The sequence below is a fragment of the Phyllobates terribilis genome, unplaced genomic scaffold (assembly GCF_046119375.1).
Source record: "Phyllobates terribilis strain yellow unplaced genomic scaffold, ASM4611937v1 Scaffold_11__3_contigs__length_659146591, whole genome shotgun sequence".
Classification (NCBI taxonomy): Eukaryota; Metazoa; Chordata; class Amphibia; order Anura; family Dendrobatidae; genus Phyllobates; species Phyllobates terribilis.
Window position 1 is genome coordinate 162,211,818 of NW_027362771.1, and position 15,521 is coordinate 162,227,338.

Sequence of the window (15,521 nt, forward strand, 5' to 3'; positions counted from 1 at the left end):
AAACACATAAGAATAGCATAAGCTGTGATAAAAGGCAGCAGCTTATTCAATTAAATGCCATTATGTAATTAAATGAAAAGATATTAAATACATCCCCTTGACTGGGTATACCACCCCCAACAATTCTAATGCAGGTATATCAAGGTTTATCATTCATAGCTTATATGTTGGCTCTTGTTAGTAATAAGAATTTAAAGGGGTTTTCCAGTTGAGGAAAACTACTTTGCCAGGATGTAAGTTATTTAAAAGAACACAAACTATGCTTTATTCATCCTCCCTGGGTCCAGCACTGAGTCTCTGCCGCTGCTCCTAGTGTATGTTATTGTCTGTCATGTGGACAGTACTGCAAACAAACAGTAAGCTCAGTTATTGGCTGCAGGGCTGTCAACGTGCCAGTTATTGGCTGCAGCGCTGTCAACATGACAGATGTTGGCTGCAGCGCTGTCAACATGACAGTTATTGGCTGCAGCGCTGTCAACAGGACATTAGCACTGCAAACAATAATAGACACAGGAAGCTGCGGTGGAGATTCATCGCTGGACCTGGTGAAGGTAAGTAAAGCACAGTTTGTTTTGCTTTTGTTTGTTTTTTTAAACAAACTGCAGCAGGGGAGAGAGGTTTTCCCTAACCAGAAAACCCCTTTAATTTATTATTACTGATATAGTGCCTAAAGTAAGCTATGAATAATAAATCTTGATACAAAATATTTAAAAAATCGGAAAACCCCTTTAGTAACCATATATGAAGACATACATGTTCAGCAGCAAGCAATGGGGAGTTTTCTGTGGGACTCTTTCTTTCAAATTGCCTTCTGTACTCCGATATCTTCAGCGGATGGTGCGCAGGCGCTACAGTCAAGCCTGCCTTCTTCTGAAGAACCCTGTGGATCTTCACATATAACATAACTTCATCAGTCTTTATAAGGTTCACTTCTCAGAGTACTTACAAGTAAAATCTGAATTTTCAAATATACTATTAATACAATCAGTAAACCTACTGTACAAACTAAGGACTAATGCACACAGCAGAATAGTATATACAGTAAGGGCACTGAGGACTCATACAGCAAGAAGGTTGTACTGAGAGATAACACAGATTTGTGAATAGGCCCTAGAGAAGTAACTGGGAAAGTCCTAAATAAACAAGCAGAATAAGCAATATAAATCTTACTATACAACTATAATATACCATGTCAATATATGCTTATTTCTGCTCCTACCCCATTTGTGTCCTTTGGTTGCCTTGTATCACCGGGAACTTGTGGACTTTTCATTTTCTCCCTTTCTTTGTTCTTGGGCGCACTGTCATTCACCGGTTGCTTTACAGGCGCTGCTGCAATATCATCCACAGACTTAGTTCTAAGGACGGCAGAGCTGCCATTGTCGGAAACCTTTCTAGGCACGGCTGATTGAGATCTAGATTTTTTTTGCAACCTTGGTGCATCAGGCGTGTGTAATTTCTCTTCAACCATGGAATGCGTTTTCCCATTTTGTGCAAGGTTTGACGTTTCCGAGTTTAAAGCATTATTTTCCTTCCAATGAAATGATTTCGCAACCTGAGGATTATAATATTGAACTCTTCGTTTTGAAGAAAAGTTGGGTTCTCTAGTAATACCTTTATAAAGAAACAAGTATAAAATATTAAAATAGACAAGTAATCACCAAAACACATCTTATAGTTGTAAAACATCTGGTATATTTAGGATTGAGGGTGTAAACTAAACTTTCTTCAGGAGCGCGCCTTTCCCCTGCCTCTTGGATGCTGATGGGTGGTGCACTCCTGAAGATTGACAGTTCACACCAGCAGAATGGACCTGGACGTGGTCCGAAATTAGCACTCTTTGATGTTGCTAGCATAAGGAAGCTTTACCTTTGCAGCATTGTAGGAGTTCAATGGGCACTTTAACTGGCTGAAACCAGTGATCTGGCCAGCTTCAGAGTGGCGCCTGCAAGCACACTTGTGTGTGCTTCTTGCCTAGGAAACCGTCCACCTTGAGGTAGCCTAATCAATAGAACAGAATCAAAAATCCCTCTGTTCTTGAGAACGGAGAGGATGTTCAATAAGAAATACATGGAAATAAGTTGCTTGTTTTTACTAGAATGTTGCAATTTTGACCATTAAGAAACATAGCACAAATTTAAAGTGGTTTGTCTGGATAGTAATTATTTTTTACAAAATAGTCAGAATGGGTTAAAAATTAAAAGAAGCAATAATTGCCTCACCAATCCCTTAGGGCCTGTGCACACATTTCAATTTGTCGTGATTTTTCTGCGCATATTTGTCACAACACCAGTAGGGATTACTGATTCCAGCAAAGTGAATGAGATCCTGAAGTCTTTTGGTGCAGATTTAAATCTGATGCATGTCAATTCTTTCAGCGTCTTTGCTGCAAGTTTCACCCATACTAATGAGTGGGGAAAGATCTGCACCAAATACGCATGTACAAAACATTAAAAACAAGGCAAATACTATCCTATTTTATGCAGCGTCTTCCCTGCCCAGAGATGCAGAAATGGTGCCAAAATTTCTGTACCGAATACTTAACGTATGCACATGCGCACATACCCTTAGGTCTCTACTTTCAGCTGTAGTAATGGTGTACCGACACAGCTACATGAACACAGTAGCCAAGCATTGGCTGTAGCAGGTCGCTGCGGATCACCGCTGCAGCCAGTGATTGGCTATGTAACAGGTTTAAATAAGTAAATCTGAACCTGACATATATTCCTTAGAATAATTTGAGTGTTTCAAAATTCAGTAAGCAGTCAAAAATATACCAAATTTTGCTAGAAAGAATAGCATATTATGCTATTCTATTCAGGGTAACGACCTTATAAATCAATCAACAATGAATTTCCTAAACCAAAGTCTTTAATCAAAGCCTAACAAGCAATTATTAAGGCGTATTCTGTTTGGAAGTTATCTCCTATCAATAAGATAGGGAATAACTTTCCAATAGCAGGGACCCCCACTGATCCTGAGAACCAGGGCTCTGAAGAACCCCGTGTGAATGGAGCAGTGGTTGATCATGTGCACTAATGCTTGATTCATTCTTATGGGAATGCTGAAGACTGGCCAAGGGCAGGGCTTGTCTATACTTGGAAGTCCCATTAAGAATAAATAGAGCGCCAGTGTGCATTATCACCCTTGGGATTGGTGGTGGTCCCAGTGGACGTCCCCCTAGGAATCGAGAACTTATTCTGATGAATAGCTGATGACTTTTAAACTTGAGAATACCCTTTTAAAGAGAAAGGCCAAGAAGTAAAGGTTGTGATAAAGTCTTGATGTGGTTAAAAAAATGAGACTGATACGTTTTTGAAAAAACTACAGTAAAGACCAAAAGTTTGGACACACCTTCTCATTTAAAGATTTTTCTGTATTTTCATGACTATGAAAATTGTACATTCACACTGAAGGCATCAAAACTATGAATTAACACATGTGGAATTATATACTTAACAAAAAAGTGTGAAACAACTGAAAATATGTCTTATATTCTAGGTTCTTCAAAGTAGCCACCTTTTGCTTTGATGACTGCTTTGCACACTGTTGGCATTCTCTTGATGAGCTTCAAGAGGTAGTCACCGGAAATGGTTTTCACTTCACAGGTGTGCCCTGTCAGGTTTAATAAGTGGGATTTCTTGCCTTATAAATGGGGTTGGGACCATCAGTTGTGTTGTGCAGAAGTCTGGTGAATACACAGCTGATAGTCCTACTGAATAGACTGTTAGAATTTGTATTATGGCAAGAAAAAAGCAGCTAAGTAAAGAAAAACGAGTGGCCATCATTACTTTAAGAAATGAAGGTCAGTCAGTTCGAAAAATTGGGAAAACTTTGAAAGTGTCCCCAAGTGCAGTTGCAAAAACCATCAAGCGCTACAAAGAAACTGGCTCACATGAGGACCGCCCCAGGAAAGGAAGACCAAGAGTCACCTCTGTTTCTGAGGATAAGTTTATCCGAGTCACCAGCCTCAGAAATCAAAGGTTAACAGCAGCTCAGATTAGAGACCAGGTCAATGCCACAGAGTTCTAGCAGCAGACACATCTCTTCAACAACTGTTTAGAGGAGACTTTGTGCAGCAGGCCTTCATGGTAAAATAGTTGCTAGGAAACCACTGCTAAGGACAGGCAACAAGCAGAAGAGACTTGTTTGGGCTAAAGAACACAAGGAATGGACATTAGACCAGTGGAAATCTGTGCTTTGGTCTGATGAGTCCAAATTTGAGATCTTTGGTTCCAACCATCGTGTCTTTGTGCGACGCAGAAAAGGTGAACGAATGGACTCTACATGCCTTGTTCCCACCGTGAAGCATGGAGGAGGAGGTGTGATGGTGTGGGGGTGCTTTGCTGGTGACACTGTTGGGGATTTATTCAAAATTGAAAGCATACTGAACCAGCATGGCTACCACAGCATCTTGCAGCGGCATGCTATTCCATCCGGTTTGCGTTTAGTTGGACCATCATTTATTTTTCAACAGGACAATGACCCCAAACACACCTCCAGGCTGTGTAAGGGCTATTTGACCAAGAAGGAGAGTGATGGGGTGCTACGCCATATGACCTGGCCTCCACAGTCACCAGACCTGAACCCAATCGAGATGGTTTGGGGTGAGCTGGACCGCAGAGTGAAGGCAAAAGGGCCAACAAGTGCTAAGCATCTCTGGGAACTCCTGCAAGATTGTTGGAAGACCATTTCCGGTGACTACCTCTTGAAGCTCATCAAGAGAATGCCAAGAGTGTGCAAAGCAGTCATCAAAGCAAAAGGTGGCTACTTTGAAGAACCTAGAATATAAGACATATTTTCAGTTGTTTCACACTTTTTTGTTAATTCATAGTTTTGATGCCTTCAGTGTGAATGTACAATTTTCATAGTCAAGAAAATACAGAAAAATCTTTAAATGAGAATGTGTGTCCAAACTTTTGGTCTGTACTGTATTTTCTCTGTATATTTGTTTGGCTGTATGACCCACTTTTAATAGACAAGTTCAATTAAAATTAAACAAATGTAGTAATGACCAGCTACACAACACGCAGTCCGAAAACGCACTGTGAAAACATGTATGGTTAGTCAACTGCACTTGCCTTTTTGAAAGCATCATCATATTGACAGCATCATCATATTGACAGCATCACAGCCAGGACTTCTGGCTGTACAACAACACATTGCATAAGCTATACAATCTGTGAAGTCAGGGTCAGGTCTTGCTACCACGCTTTACGCTTAGGCTATGTGCCCACGTTGCATTTATGAAGCAGAAAATTTCTGCTGCATAAATGCAAGTCCTCTCCCGGAAAAACGCATGCGGAATTCCGCACGCGTTTATCGCGCATTTTTCGCGCGTTTATCACGCGTTTTCCACATGCGGAATTGCCTTGCGTTTTTTATGCATTGGACTAAGGCAATTCCGCTTGCGGAAACGCAAAATTAAATGACATGCTGCGGATTTTTGAATGCGGCATAAACGCTGCGGAAAAATCCGCAGCATGTGCATAGAACTTGCGGAATCCCATTGGGGACCATGGGGTGCGGATATACATGCGTTTTTCAAGCGTTTACGCTGCGGAAATTCCGCAGCATATACGCTTGAAAAATGCTACGTGGGCACACAGCCTAACACTGTGAGTTAATACATGAAAACTCAAAAAAAAAACCTTGTGAGTCTCTTTAATGAATACTACTTCTCACCAAGTTCATCAGAAGGAAGTCCTGCCCATCTAGACATCTCATTTTGATCTTCATCACAGGATTTCCACTTGAAATTCCTATCATATTCTGATAGACCCTATATTAAAATAAGATATCAAATGATGTGAATGAATGTAAAGTCCAATGTTCAAGTTAAACAAAAAAAATTTACATTTTTGCTTTTATCTAAATCTATTCATTTGCCTCCTACAGTGACAGTAGTAGATGTTTGCCGGAGACAGTAAACTGTGTGGTTTTCAAGTACTTGAGCAAACATCTGGCTGCAGAGGAAATATCTCTAACCATGTCATTCTCGAAATACCACTGGTGTATTCAATGTAAATGTTAGAACCCTCCTGTTTGTTTTTTCCATCTTGTGTTTTGCGGTCACGTGACCACCTGCCTTTATATTCCAGCTCCGCCCTTGCGGCTGTGCTGGACTTCATTGTTTGACTGTTTCTCTAGCCTGATGCCTCGGTGCCTTTCTCTGTCAAGTTCGCTTGGTCCTTCTGGGACCTGTAGTACATTTTTGTCAGTTTGTATTTTTGTGTTCTGCAACAACTTCTCTATTTAGGAGGTGTCCCATTTTTGTCCCAGTCCTTAGTTCTTTTAGGGACCCCTCCCCTTATGCTATAGGTCTTCATTCAGACTAGCCGAGGACTAAGGCGGGTCTGTTCGCTAGGAACAGGCAGCCCGCTACATCGTAGGGATTCAGCTTAGTCTTACTGTAGGGACAGCTTTCCCCTATCTTTCCTTAGTACTTCTTGCAGATCATAACAGTAAACTTATAGCGCATATGCCAAACAAATACAACTCACAAAACGTTAGGGATATTTGGCTTTCGGCAAAAGTTCAGGATGAACTTAAAATGCACTCTAACCTTTTCAGATGAACTTAATATGACCTTCTCCAAACTTTTGAAAACACATGTCCAGTTGTTCAATGTTTCTGCTTAATGGCAAAATTCACAACAAGTATTTGATCCATGAATAGGCCAATATATTTCAGGGTTCAATTAGAATTGGTATTTAAACAGTCGTCCTCATCATGCTGTTCACATTTTGACATCATGAGACCAAGATGACACATAACAATGGAACAACAGTACCTTGCCATTACAAGGTTTCAAGCAGGATGTACTCAGATGGAAGTAGCTAATGAGCATAGAGTGTCATCAGCAGGTTGCAACAGAGATACAAAGAGATCGGAAGAGTCACAGAAAGACAGAGAAGTGGACGTCCTTTGGCAACATCCCACACTGATGACAGCCGTATTGTGAACAATGCCCTTCGGAACCGGATGACGAATGCCACACAATTCCAGTAAGATTTAAGGCGAGAGGCACCCAATTGTCACCTCATACCATTCGGAACCATTTACATCACCGTGGTCTGCGTGCTTGACAACCTGCAAAAGGTACCTGACCACACCACCAGGCACAGGCGTCATCATCTTGCTGGACGAGGGACCAGTGGGCCTCAGTGCTGTTTACTGATGAAAGTCGATTTATGCTAAGCAGAAATGATTTCCACCAATGATTTTGGAGACATCAAGGAGAGCACTATGTTGTCACCAGATGAGCCTTTGGTGGTGGTATTACATTTTGCACAGGTATGTCTAGTCTATACAGAACTGTCCTACACTTTGTGAGTGGTACAGGGACAAGCCCCTACTACTTGAATAACATCATTAATCCAGTCAACACAGCCCTAATTTCATAATCATGGACAACAATGCTCAAGCTCATCAAGGTCGTATCATTAGGAATGGCTGCTGGAGACTGGGGTACCTCAAATGGAGTAGTCTGCAGTTTCTCCATACGTGAATGCGATAGAAATCCTATGAGATCAGCTGAGTCGCCATGTAGAGTCTCGTAACTCTGTACCCCAGAACCTCAATGACCTGAGGGCCGCCCTTCAAGAAGAGTGGGATTGCCATGCCTCAGCAGACAATAACCCAACTTGTGAATAGCATGAGACATTGTTGTCCATGTAACGGGTCTGGGAGGCGGAACCTCTGAGCAACTTATACAAGGGGGCAATCCTTGTAAGGAAGCGGGTGGCGACCAGGGAAGACAGGCAGGCAGTCACAGCAGGTGACCGGGACAGTCTCTGGTCAAACGGGCAGGAGGTCACGGCAAGTGACCGGGACAGTCTCTGGGTAAACGGGCAGGAGGTCACGGCAAGTGACCGGGACAGTCTCTGGGTAAACGGGCAGGAGGTCACAGCAAGTGACCGGGACAGTCTCTGGGTAAACGGGCAGGAGGTCACAGCAAGTGACCGGGACAGTCTCTGGGTAAACGGGCAGGAGGTCACAGCAAGTGACCGGGACAGTCTCTGGGTAAACGGGCAGGAGGTCACAGCAAGTGACCGGGACAGTCTCTGGGTAAACGGGCAGGAAGTCACGGCAAGTGACCGGGGCAGTCTCTGGGTAAACGGGCAGGTACGACCTGTGACGGCTGAGCCTCCAGGTAGGCTAGCAGGCAGATGGCAGATGAGTGCTCCCAGGTGAGCAGGCGAGAGTCTCAGGATAAGCAGGTGGTCACAGCATGTGACGGCGGAGCCTCCAGGTAGGCTAACAGACAGGTAGCAGGTGAGCGCTCCCAGGTGAGCGGGCAAGAGTCTCTGGACTGGCAGGTGGTCACAGCATGTGACGGCGGAGCCTCCAGGTAGGCTAGCAGACAGGTAGCAGGTGAGCGCTCCCAGGTGAGCGGGCAAGAGTCTCTGGGCTGGCAGGTGGTCACAGCACGTGACGGCGGAGCCTCCAGGTAGGCTAGCAGACAGGTAGCAGGTGAGCGCTCCCAGGTGAGCGGGCAAGAGTCTCTGGGCTGGCAGGTGGTCACAGCACGTGACGGCGGAGCCTCCAGGTAGGCTAGCAGACAGGTAGCAGGTGAGCGCTCCCAGGTGAGCGGGCAAGCTGGTCCATAGACAGACTGACAGGTGTCGGAAGGCAGACCGTCGGACCTCAGGCTAGCAAGCAGGAAAGTGGATGACAGGCAGGAATCAGGCAGCAAACTGGCAGGCAACTGGCAGGTAACTGGCAGGTAACAGGCAGGTAACAGGCAGGTAACAGGCAACGGGACCTGAGGGCTGAAGCAGAGTAGTGAACAGTGCAACAACATTGCTCGGGCACCTCCATTTTGGAGGAGGTGCCTTATATATGGAGGGATCCTCCAGCCATTGGCCGGGGACTCCTTAGGGCGACGCGCGCGGCCCCTTTAAGAGAGGGGGAGCGCGCGCGCCCTAAGCACAGTGACCGGGGGAGAGCGGGCGCTGCAAGCAGAGCGGGAGGAAGCCGCCGGGCACGGAGCAGAGAGGTGAGGGGAACAGCGTCCCTGCCTGGCAGGAGGCAGGGACGCCGACGCTACAGTACCCCCCCCTTTAGGCCCCCCCTTTTTTAGGCCAGACAGAAATTTAGCAAGGATGAGAGGGGCATGGATGTTCTCCCAGGGCTCCCATGTTCTCTCCTCAGGACCAAACCCCTTCCAATGCACTAGAAAAAAGGTCTTTCCTCTTACCCTTTTGGTGGCCAGAATGTTCTCTACCTCAAACTCGTCTTCAGCAGAAACCGGAGCAGGAGGCGTACCTGTAGACTTGGAAAAGGAGTTAAGTACCACGGGTTTGAGAAGAGATACATGGAAGGAGTTAGGGATCCGTAAGTTGGCCGGGAGTTTCAATTTATAGGCCACCGGGTTGATCTGTTTGATAACCTCCAGTGGGCCGATGAACCGAGGCCCAAACTTATAGGAAGGAATCTTGAGCCGGACATATTTGGATGAGAGCCAGACTTTATCTCCGGGACGGAATTGTGGAGGATCCAGGCGTTTTTTGTCGGCGTGTCTCTTCATCCGCTCAGACGACTGAAGGAGTGCGGATCGGGTACTCTCCCAAATGGAGGACAATTTGCTAACGAGAGATTCCGCGGCCGGGTTGTCCACAGAGGTGGAGACAGGAAAAGGGATCCGAGGATGCTGACCGAAGACTACAAAAAACGGGGATTTAGAAGAAGATTCGCTCTCGTGATTGTTGTAAGAGAACTCGGCCCATGGTAGGAGATCCACCCAGTCAGAATGGTGGGCATTAACGAAGTGCCGGAGGTAACTGGTCAAATTCTGATTGATCCGCTCCACTTGACCATTAGACTGTGGGTGGTAAGCGGAGGAGAAGTCCAGGGTGACGTCGAGCAGTTTACATGTGGCTCTCCAGAAGCGTGAGGTGAACTGAACCCCACGATCCGACACGATGTGGAGAGGCAGACCATGGAGACGGAAGATGTGGCGGATAAAGTCTTTAGCTAGCTCGGGAGCAGACGGGAGGCCTGGCAGGGGAATTTAATGAGCCATTTTGGAAAAGCGGTCAGCGACCACCCAAATGACCATACAACCGGCAGAGACGGGGAGATCTGTTATGAAGTCCATAGCTATATGTTGCCACGGGGCAGCAGGCACAGGCAGAGGAAGAAGGCGGCCGGCAGGCAGGTGTCTCGGAACTTTGTTGCGGGCGCAGGACACACAAGCAGAAACAAAGTCAATTACATCCTTGTGCAGGGTAGGCCACCAGTAGTGCCGGGTAATAAGCTGGAGGGTCTTTTTCTGACCGGCGTGCCCAGCTAGCTTAGACGAGTGACCCCAGTGTAGAATCTTCTCCCAATCGGACTCCGTTACGAACGTCTTACCGGGAGGGAGACGATTTAGGCCCACGGGGGCTACCTGCATTACTCTGGCGGGATCAATGATGTGTTTAGGCTCCTCCTCAAGATCAGACACCAGAAAGGATCGGGACAGGGCGTCAGCTTTGATGTTTTTGTCAGCCGGACGAAAATGAAGAATGAAATCAAAGCGGGCAAAAAACAAAGACCACCGGGCTTGGCGCGGGTTAAGTCTCTGGGCGCTCTGGAGATATGCCAAGTTCTTGTGGTCAGTGTAAATTATTACCGGGTGGAGAGCCCCCTCGAGCAGGTAACGCCACTCCTCCAGTGCCATCTTAATGGCCAACAATTCTCGGTCTCCTATAGAATAATTGCGCTCAGAAGAGGAGAAAAGTTTGGAGAAAAAGATGCAGGTTACCTTTCTTCCGAAAGAAGATTTTTGGGTAAGTACCGCCCCAGCTCCGGAGGAGGAGGCGTCAACTTCTAGGAAGAATTGTTTGTTGCCGTCCGGACGATGCAGCACCGAGGCGGAGAGGAAGGCCTGTTTTAAGGAAAGAAATGCCTCCTCTGCTTCGGGCGGCCATTCTCTGGGGTTCGTACCTTTACGGGTGAGAGCAGAGATAGGGGCGGTCCGGGAAGAGAAGTGCGGTATGAACAGGCGGTAATAGTCGGCGTAGCCCAGGAACCGCTGAATAGCCTTCAACCCCTCTGGTCGGGGCCACTTCTGGATGGCAGACAGTTTCTCAGGATCCATTTGTAGACCAGTCTGAGAGATTATGTAGCCTAGAAATGGAAGAGAGGTCTGCTCAAAGATGCACTTCTCATATTTAGCGTAGAGGTGGTTCTGCCTGAGCCTGAGCAGGACCTGACGAACGTCCCTCCGGTGAGTAGGAACATCCGGAGAGAAGACCAAGATATCGTCCAGGTACACCACCACGCAGGAGTAGAGAAGATCACGGAAGATGTCATTGACCAACTCTTGAAAGACGGCAGGAGCGTTACAGAGACCGAAGGGCATCACAAGGTACTCATAGTGGCCGTCCCGGGTATTGAATGCCGTCTTCCACTCATCCCCCTGACGGATACGGACCAGGTTATACGCCCCACAGAGATCCAGTTTGGTGAAGATTCTAGCCCCCCTCAGACGGTCAAATAATTCAGGAATAAGCGGAAGGGGGTATTTATTCTTCACAGTAATCTGGTTTAGGCCTCTATAGTCTATACATGGACGGAGTGAGCCGTCCTTCTTTTTGACAAAGAAGAAGCCTGCTCCCGCCGGGGAGGTAGATTTCCGGATAAATCCCCGGGCCAGGTTCTCCTCAATATATTCAGACATGGACCGGGTTTCAGCAGCGGACAAAGGGTAGATTCGCCCATGGGGAGGAGTAGAGCCGGGCATCAGGTCGATTGGGCAGTCGTATGGTCTATGAGGAGGTAAAGTCTCTGCCTCTTTTTTATTGAAGACATCCGCATAAGACCAATAGGGAACCGGAAGACCGGGCAGATTGGCTGGGGTAGGAGAAGGACGGGCAGGACGAACGGGAACTAGACAAGTCTTATGGCAGTCCTGTCCCCAGCGAAGGACCTCTCCGGTCTGCCAGTCAAGCACGGGTGCATGTTTCTGGAGCCAAGGCAGGCCAAGCAATAGTGCGTGAGAGAGTCCAGGCAGAACATGAAAGGAGATGCTCTCAGAATGCAGCATTCCCACCTGCAGAGTCAGAGATTCGGTGATGAGTTGGATGGGATGTGGTAAGAGGCCCCCATCCACGGCGGCGACAGATAAAGGTACGGCCAGAGGTTTGGTGGGAATGTGGTATTTTTCTACCAGGGATTGAGAGATGAGATTTCCAGCAGCTCCAGAGTCAAGTTGAGCCAGTTCAAAATAGCGGTTCTCTCCGCAGAAGATAGAAACAGACAGCATCAGGGATGGAGAGGGTTTACTTTTGTCTAGGGCGACCTCTCCGAGCGATCCTAGACACAGGCGTTTCCCGACCTCTCAGGGCAGGAACGGATCCGGTGGTCCTTACTGCCACAGTAGAAACAGCTCCCCTCGGCACGACGTAAGTCTTGACGGGTCTTGACCATCTTGGTCTGGTCGACCTGTATAGGCTCAGGTGAGTGTGCCTGGAGAGTGACGGGTCTCTGGGAGGTAGGGACTAGACGTGGAATCCTCCTCTCACGGGTGACCTCCCTAGCGCGCTCCTGGAACCGGATGTCAATCCAGGTGGCAAGTGTAATCAAGTCGTCGAGAGTGGTAGGAATGTCCCGACCGCCGACCGGACAGACCCTCCCAGAAGACGGACACCAGGGCGTCGTTATCCCAGGCCAGCTCCGAAGCAAGGGTACGGAACCGTATGGCATATTGGCCCATGGTGAGACTCCCTTGACGGAGGCGTAGCAGAGATGAGGCGGATGAGGTCCTCCGTCCGGGTTCGTCGAAGACCTTCCGGAAAGCCGTGAGAAAGGCTGGCAGGTCGGACACCAGGGGGTCTCCTCTCTCCCATAGAGGATTTAGCCAAGCCAGTGCCTCTCCCGTGAGATGGGACATGATGAAGGCTACTTTGGCCCGGTCGGAATTAAACTGGTGGGACTGGTGTTCAAAGTGCAGGGTGCACTGTTTAATGAAGCCCCGAGCTTGAGCGGAGTCGCCTCCGAAGCGAGGAGGTGCAGAAAGCCGGATTCCAGAGCAGGATACTATGGTATTGGTGGTTGCTGGTGGGGCAGTCAAAGTGTCCAGGCGAGTATTGACATTCCGCAGGTGACCCAGGATGGACTCCTGTTGGGACCTCTGTCGGGACAGTTCATGACAAAGGTCCGAGAGCGAGGGAGCTTGGGTGCCACCGGGTTCCATGGCCCGAGCAAACTGTAACGGGTCTGGGAGGCGGAACCTCTGAGCAACTTATACAAGGGGGCAGTCCTTGTAAGGAAGCGGGTGGCGACCAGGGAAGACAGGCAGGCAGTCACAGCAGGTGACCGGGACAGTCTCTGGGCAAACGGGCAGGAGGTCACGGCAAGTGACCGGGACAGTCTCTGGGTAAACGGGCAGGAGGTCACAGCAAGTGACCGGGACAGTCTCTGGGTAAACGGGCAGGAGGTCACAGCAAGTGACCGGGACAGTCTCTGGGTAAACGGGCAGGAGGTCACAGCAAGTGACCGGGACAGTCTCTGGGTAAACGGGCAGGAAATCACGGCAAGTGACCGGGGCAGTCTCTGGGTAAACGGGCAGGTACGACCTGTGACGGCTGAGCCCCCAGGTAGGCTAGCAGGCAGATGGCAGATGAGTGCTCCCAGGTGAGCAGGCGAGAGTCTCAGGATAAGCAGGTGGTCACAGCATGTGATGGCGGAGCCTCCAGGTAGGCTAGCAGACAGGTAGCAGGTGAGCGCTCCCAGGTGAGCGGGCAAGAGTCTCTGGGCTGGCAGGTGGTCACAGCACGTGACGGCGGAGCCTCCAGGTAGGCTAGCAGACAGGTAGCAGGTGAGCGCTCCCAGGTGAGCGGGCAAGAGTCTCTGGACTGGCAGGTGGTCACAGCACATGACGGCAGAGCCTCCAGGTAGGCTAGCAGACAGGTAGCAGGTGAGCGCTCCCAGGTGAGCGGGCAAGCTGGTCCATAGACAGACTGACAGGTGTCGGAAGGCAGACCGTCGGACCTCAGGCTAGCAAGCAGGAAAGCGGATGAGAGGCAGGAATCAGGCAGCAAACTGGCAGGCAACTGGCAGGCAACTGGCAGGTAACAGGCAGGTAACAGGCAGGTAACAGGCAGGTAACAGGCAACGGGACCTGAGGGCTGAAGCAGAGTAGTGAACAGTGCAACAACATTGCTCGGGCACCTCCATTTTGGAGGAGGTGCCTTATATATGGAGGGATCCTCCGGCCATTGACCGGGGACTCCTTAGGGCGACGCGCGCGGCCCCTTTAAGAGAGGGGGAGCGCGCGCGCGCGAGCCCTAAGCACAGTGACCGGGGGAGAGCGGGCGCTGCAAGCAGAGCGGGAGGAAGCCGCCGGGCACGGAGCAGAGAGGTGAGGGGAACAGCGTCCCTGTCTAGCAGGAGGCAGGGACGCCGACGCTACAGTCCACCTGTAATTGATGCTCAAGGCCACATCACAAGTTAGTGAGACACTGACATTTTTTGTTGGGAAATACCCACCACTTTTGTTGGCTTATGTTTCAATACATTGTATGATATGAGGAAATCACCATTGCATGCTTCTACTTAAATGCTCTACTTTCATGATGAAATATCACTGTAGCGTGAACTTTTTACGTTTTCCATAAATTTCACCAGAAAGCCAAATATCTCTAACTTTTTGTGAGTAGTGTATATACAGTTGAAACCAGAAGTTTACATACACTATATAAAAAGACACATATGCATATTTTTCTCAATATCTGACATGAAATCAGATTAAACCTTTCCTATTTTAGGTCAACTAGGATTACCATAATTTTTAATATTTGCCAAACGCCAGAATAATGAGAGAGAGAGAGAGAGAGAGAGAGAATGTTTTAAGGCATTTTTATTACTTACTGCAAAGTCAACAGTTTACATACGTTTCATTAGTATTTGGTACCATTGCCCTTAAACTGGATGACTTGGGTCAAACGTTTGGGATATCCTTCCACAAGCTTCTCACAATAGTTGGTCGGAATTTGGGCCCATTCCTCCTCACAAAACAGGTGTAACTGATCCAGGTTTGTACGTCGTCTTGCTCGCACCTGCTTTTTCAGCTTTGCCCAAAAATTTTCAATAGGATTGAGATCAGGGCTTTGTGATGGCCACTCCAAAACATTGACTTTGGTATCATTAAGCCACCCATTTCCGCCCAAGCTTTAACTTTCTGGCTGATGTATTGAGATGTTGCTTCAGTATTGCCACATAATCTTCTTTTCTCATGATGCTATCTATTTTGTGAAGTGCGCCAACCCCTCCTGCAGCAAAACAACCCCACAACATGATGCTGCCACCCCCGTGTTTCACAGTTGGGATGGTGTTCTTAGGCTTCCAAGCTTCTCCCTTTTTCCTCCAAACGTAACAATGGTCATTATACTCAAAAAGTTACATTTTAGTTTCATCAGACCACAGGACATGTCTCCAAAAATTAAGGTCTTTGTTCCTGTGTGCATTTTCAAACATTAATCTGGCTTTTTTATCTTTCTTTTGGAGTAATGGCTGCTTCCTGGCACAGTGGC

The 15,521-nt window shown here is 47.9% G+C and overlaps 1 protein-coding gene across 3 annotated transcripts in view; it reads right to left on the reverse strand.

Moving 5' to 3' along the window:
• MDM1 (Mdm1 nuclear protein) overlaps positions 1 to 15,521 on the reverse strand; it is a 71,857-nt gene that overhangs the window by 47,988 nt on the left and 8,348 nt on the right. For all 3 annotated transcript variants that reach the window (XM_073651748.1, XM_073651749.1, XM_073651747.1), the window contains exons 2-4: positions 5,686 to 5,782; positions 1,220 to 1,614; positions 754 to 888 (exon numbers count right to left, since the gene is read on the reverse strand). In XM_073651748.1, the coding sequence (XP_073507849.1) occupies positions 754 to 888; positions 1,220 to 1,614; positions 5,686 to 5,782 (627 nt within the window). The remainder of the gene's footprint in view (positions 1 to 753; positions 889 to 1,219; positions 1,615 to 5,685; positions 5,783 to 15,521) is intronic.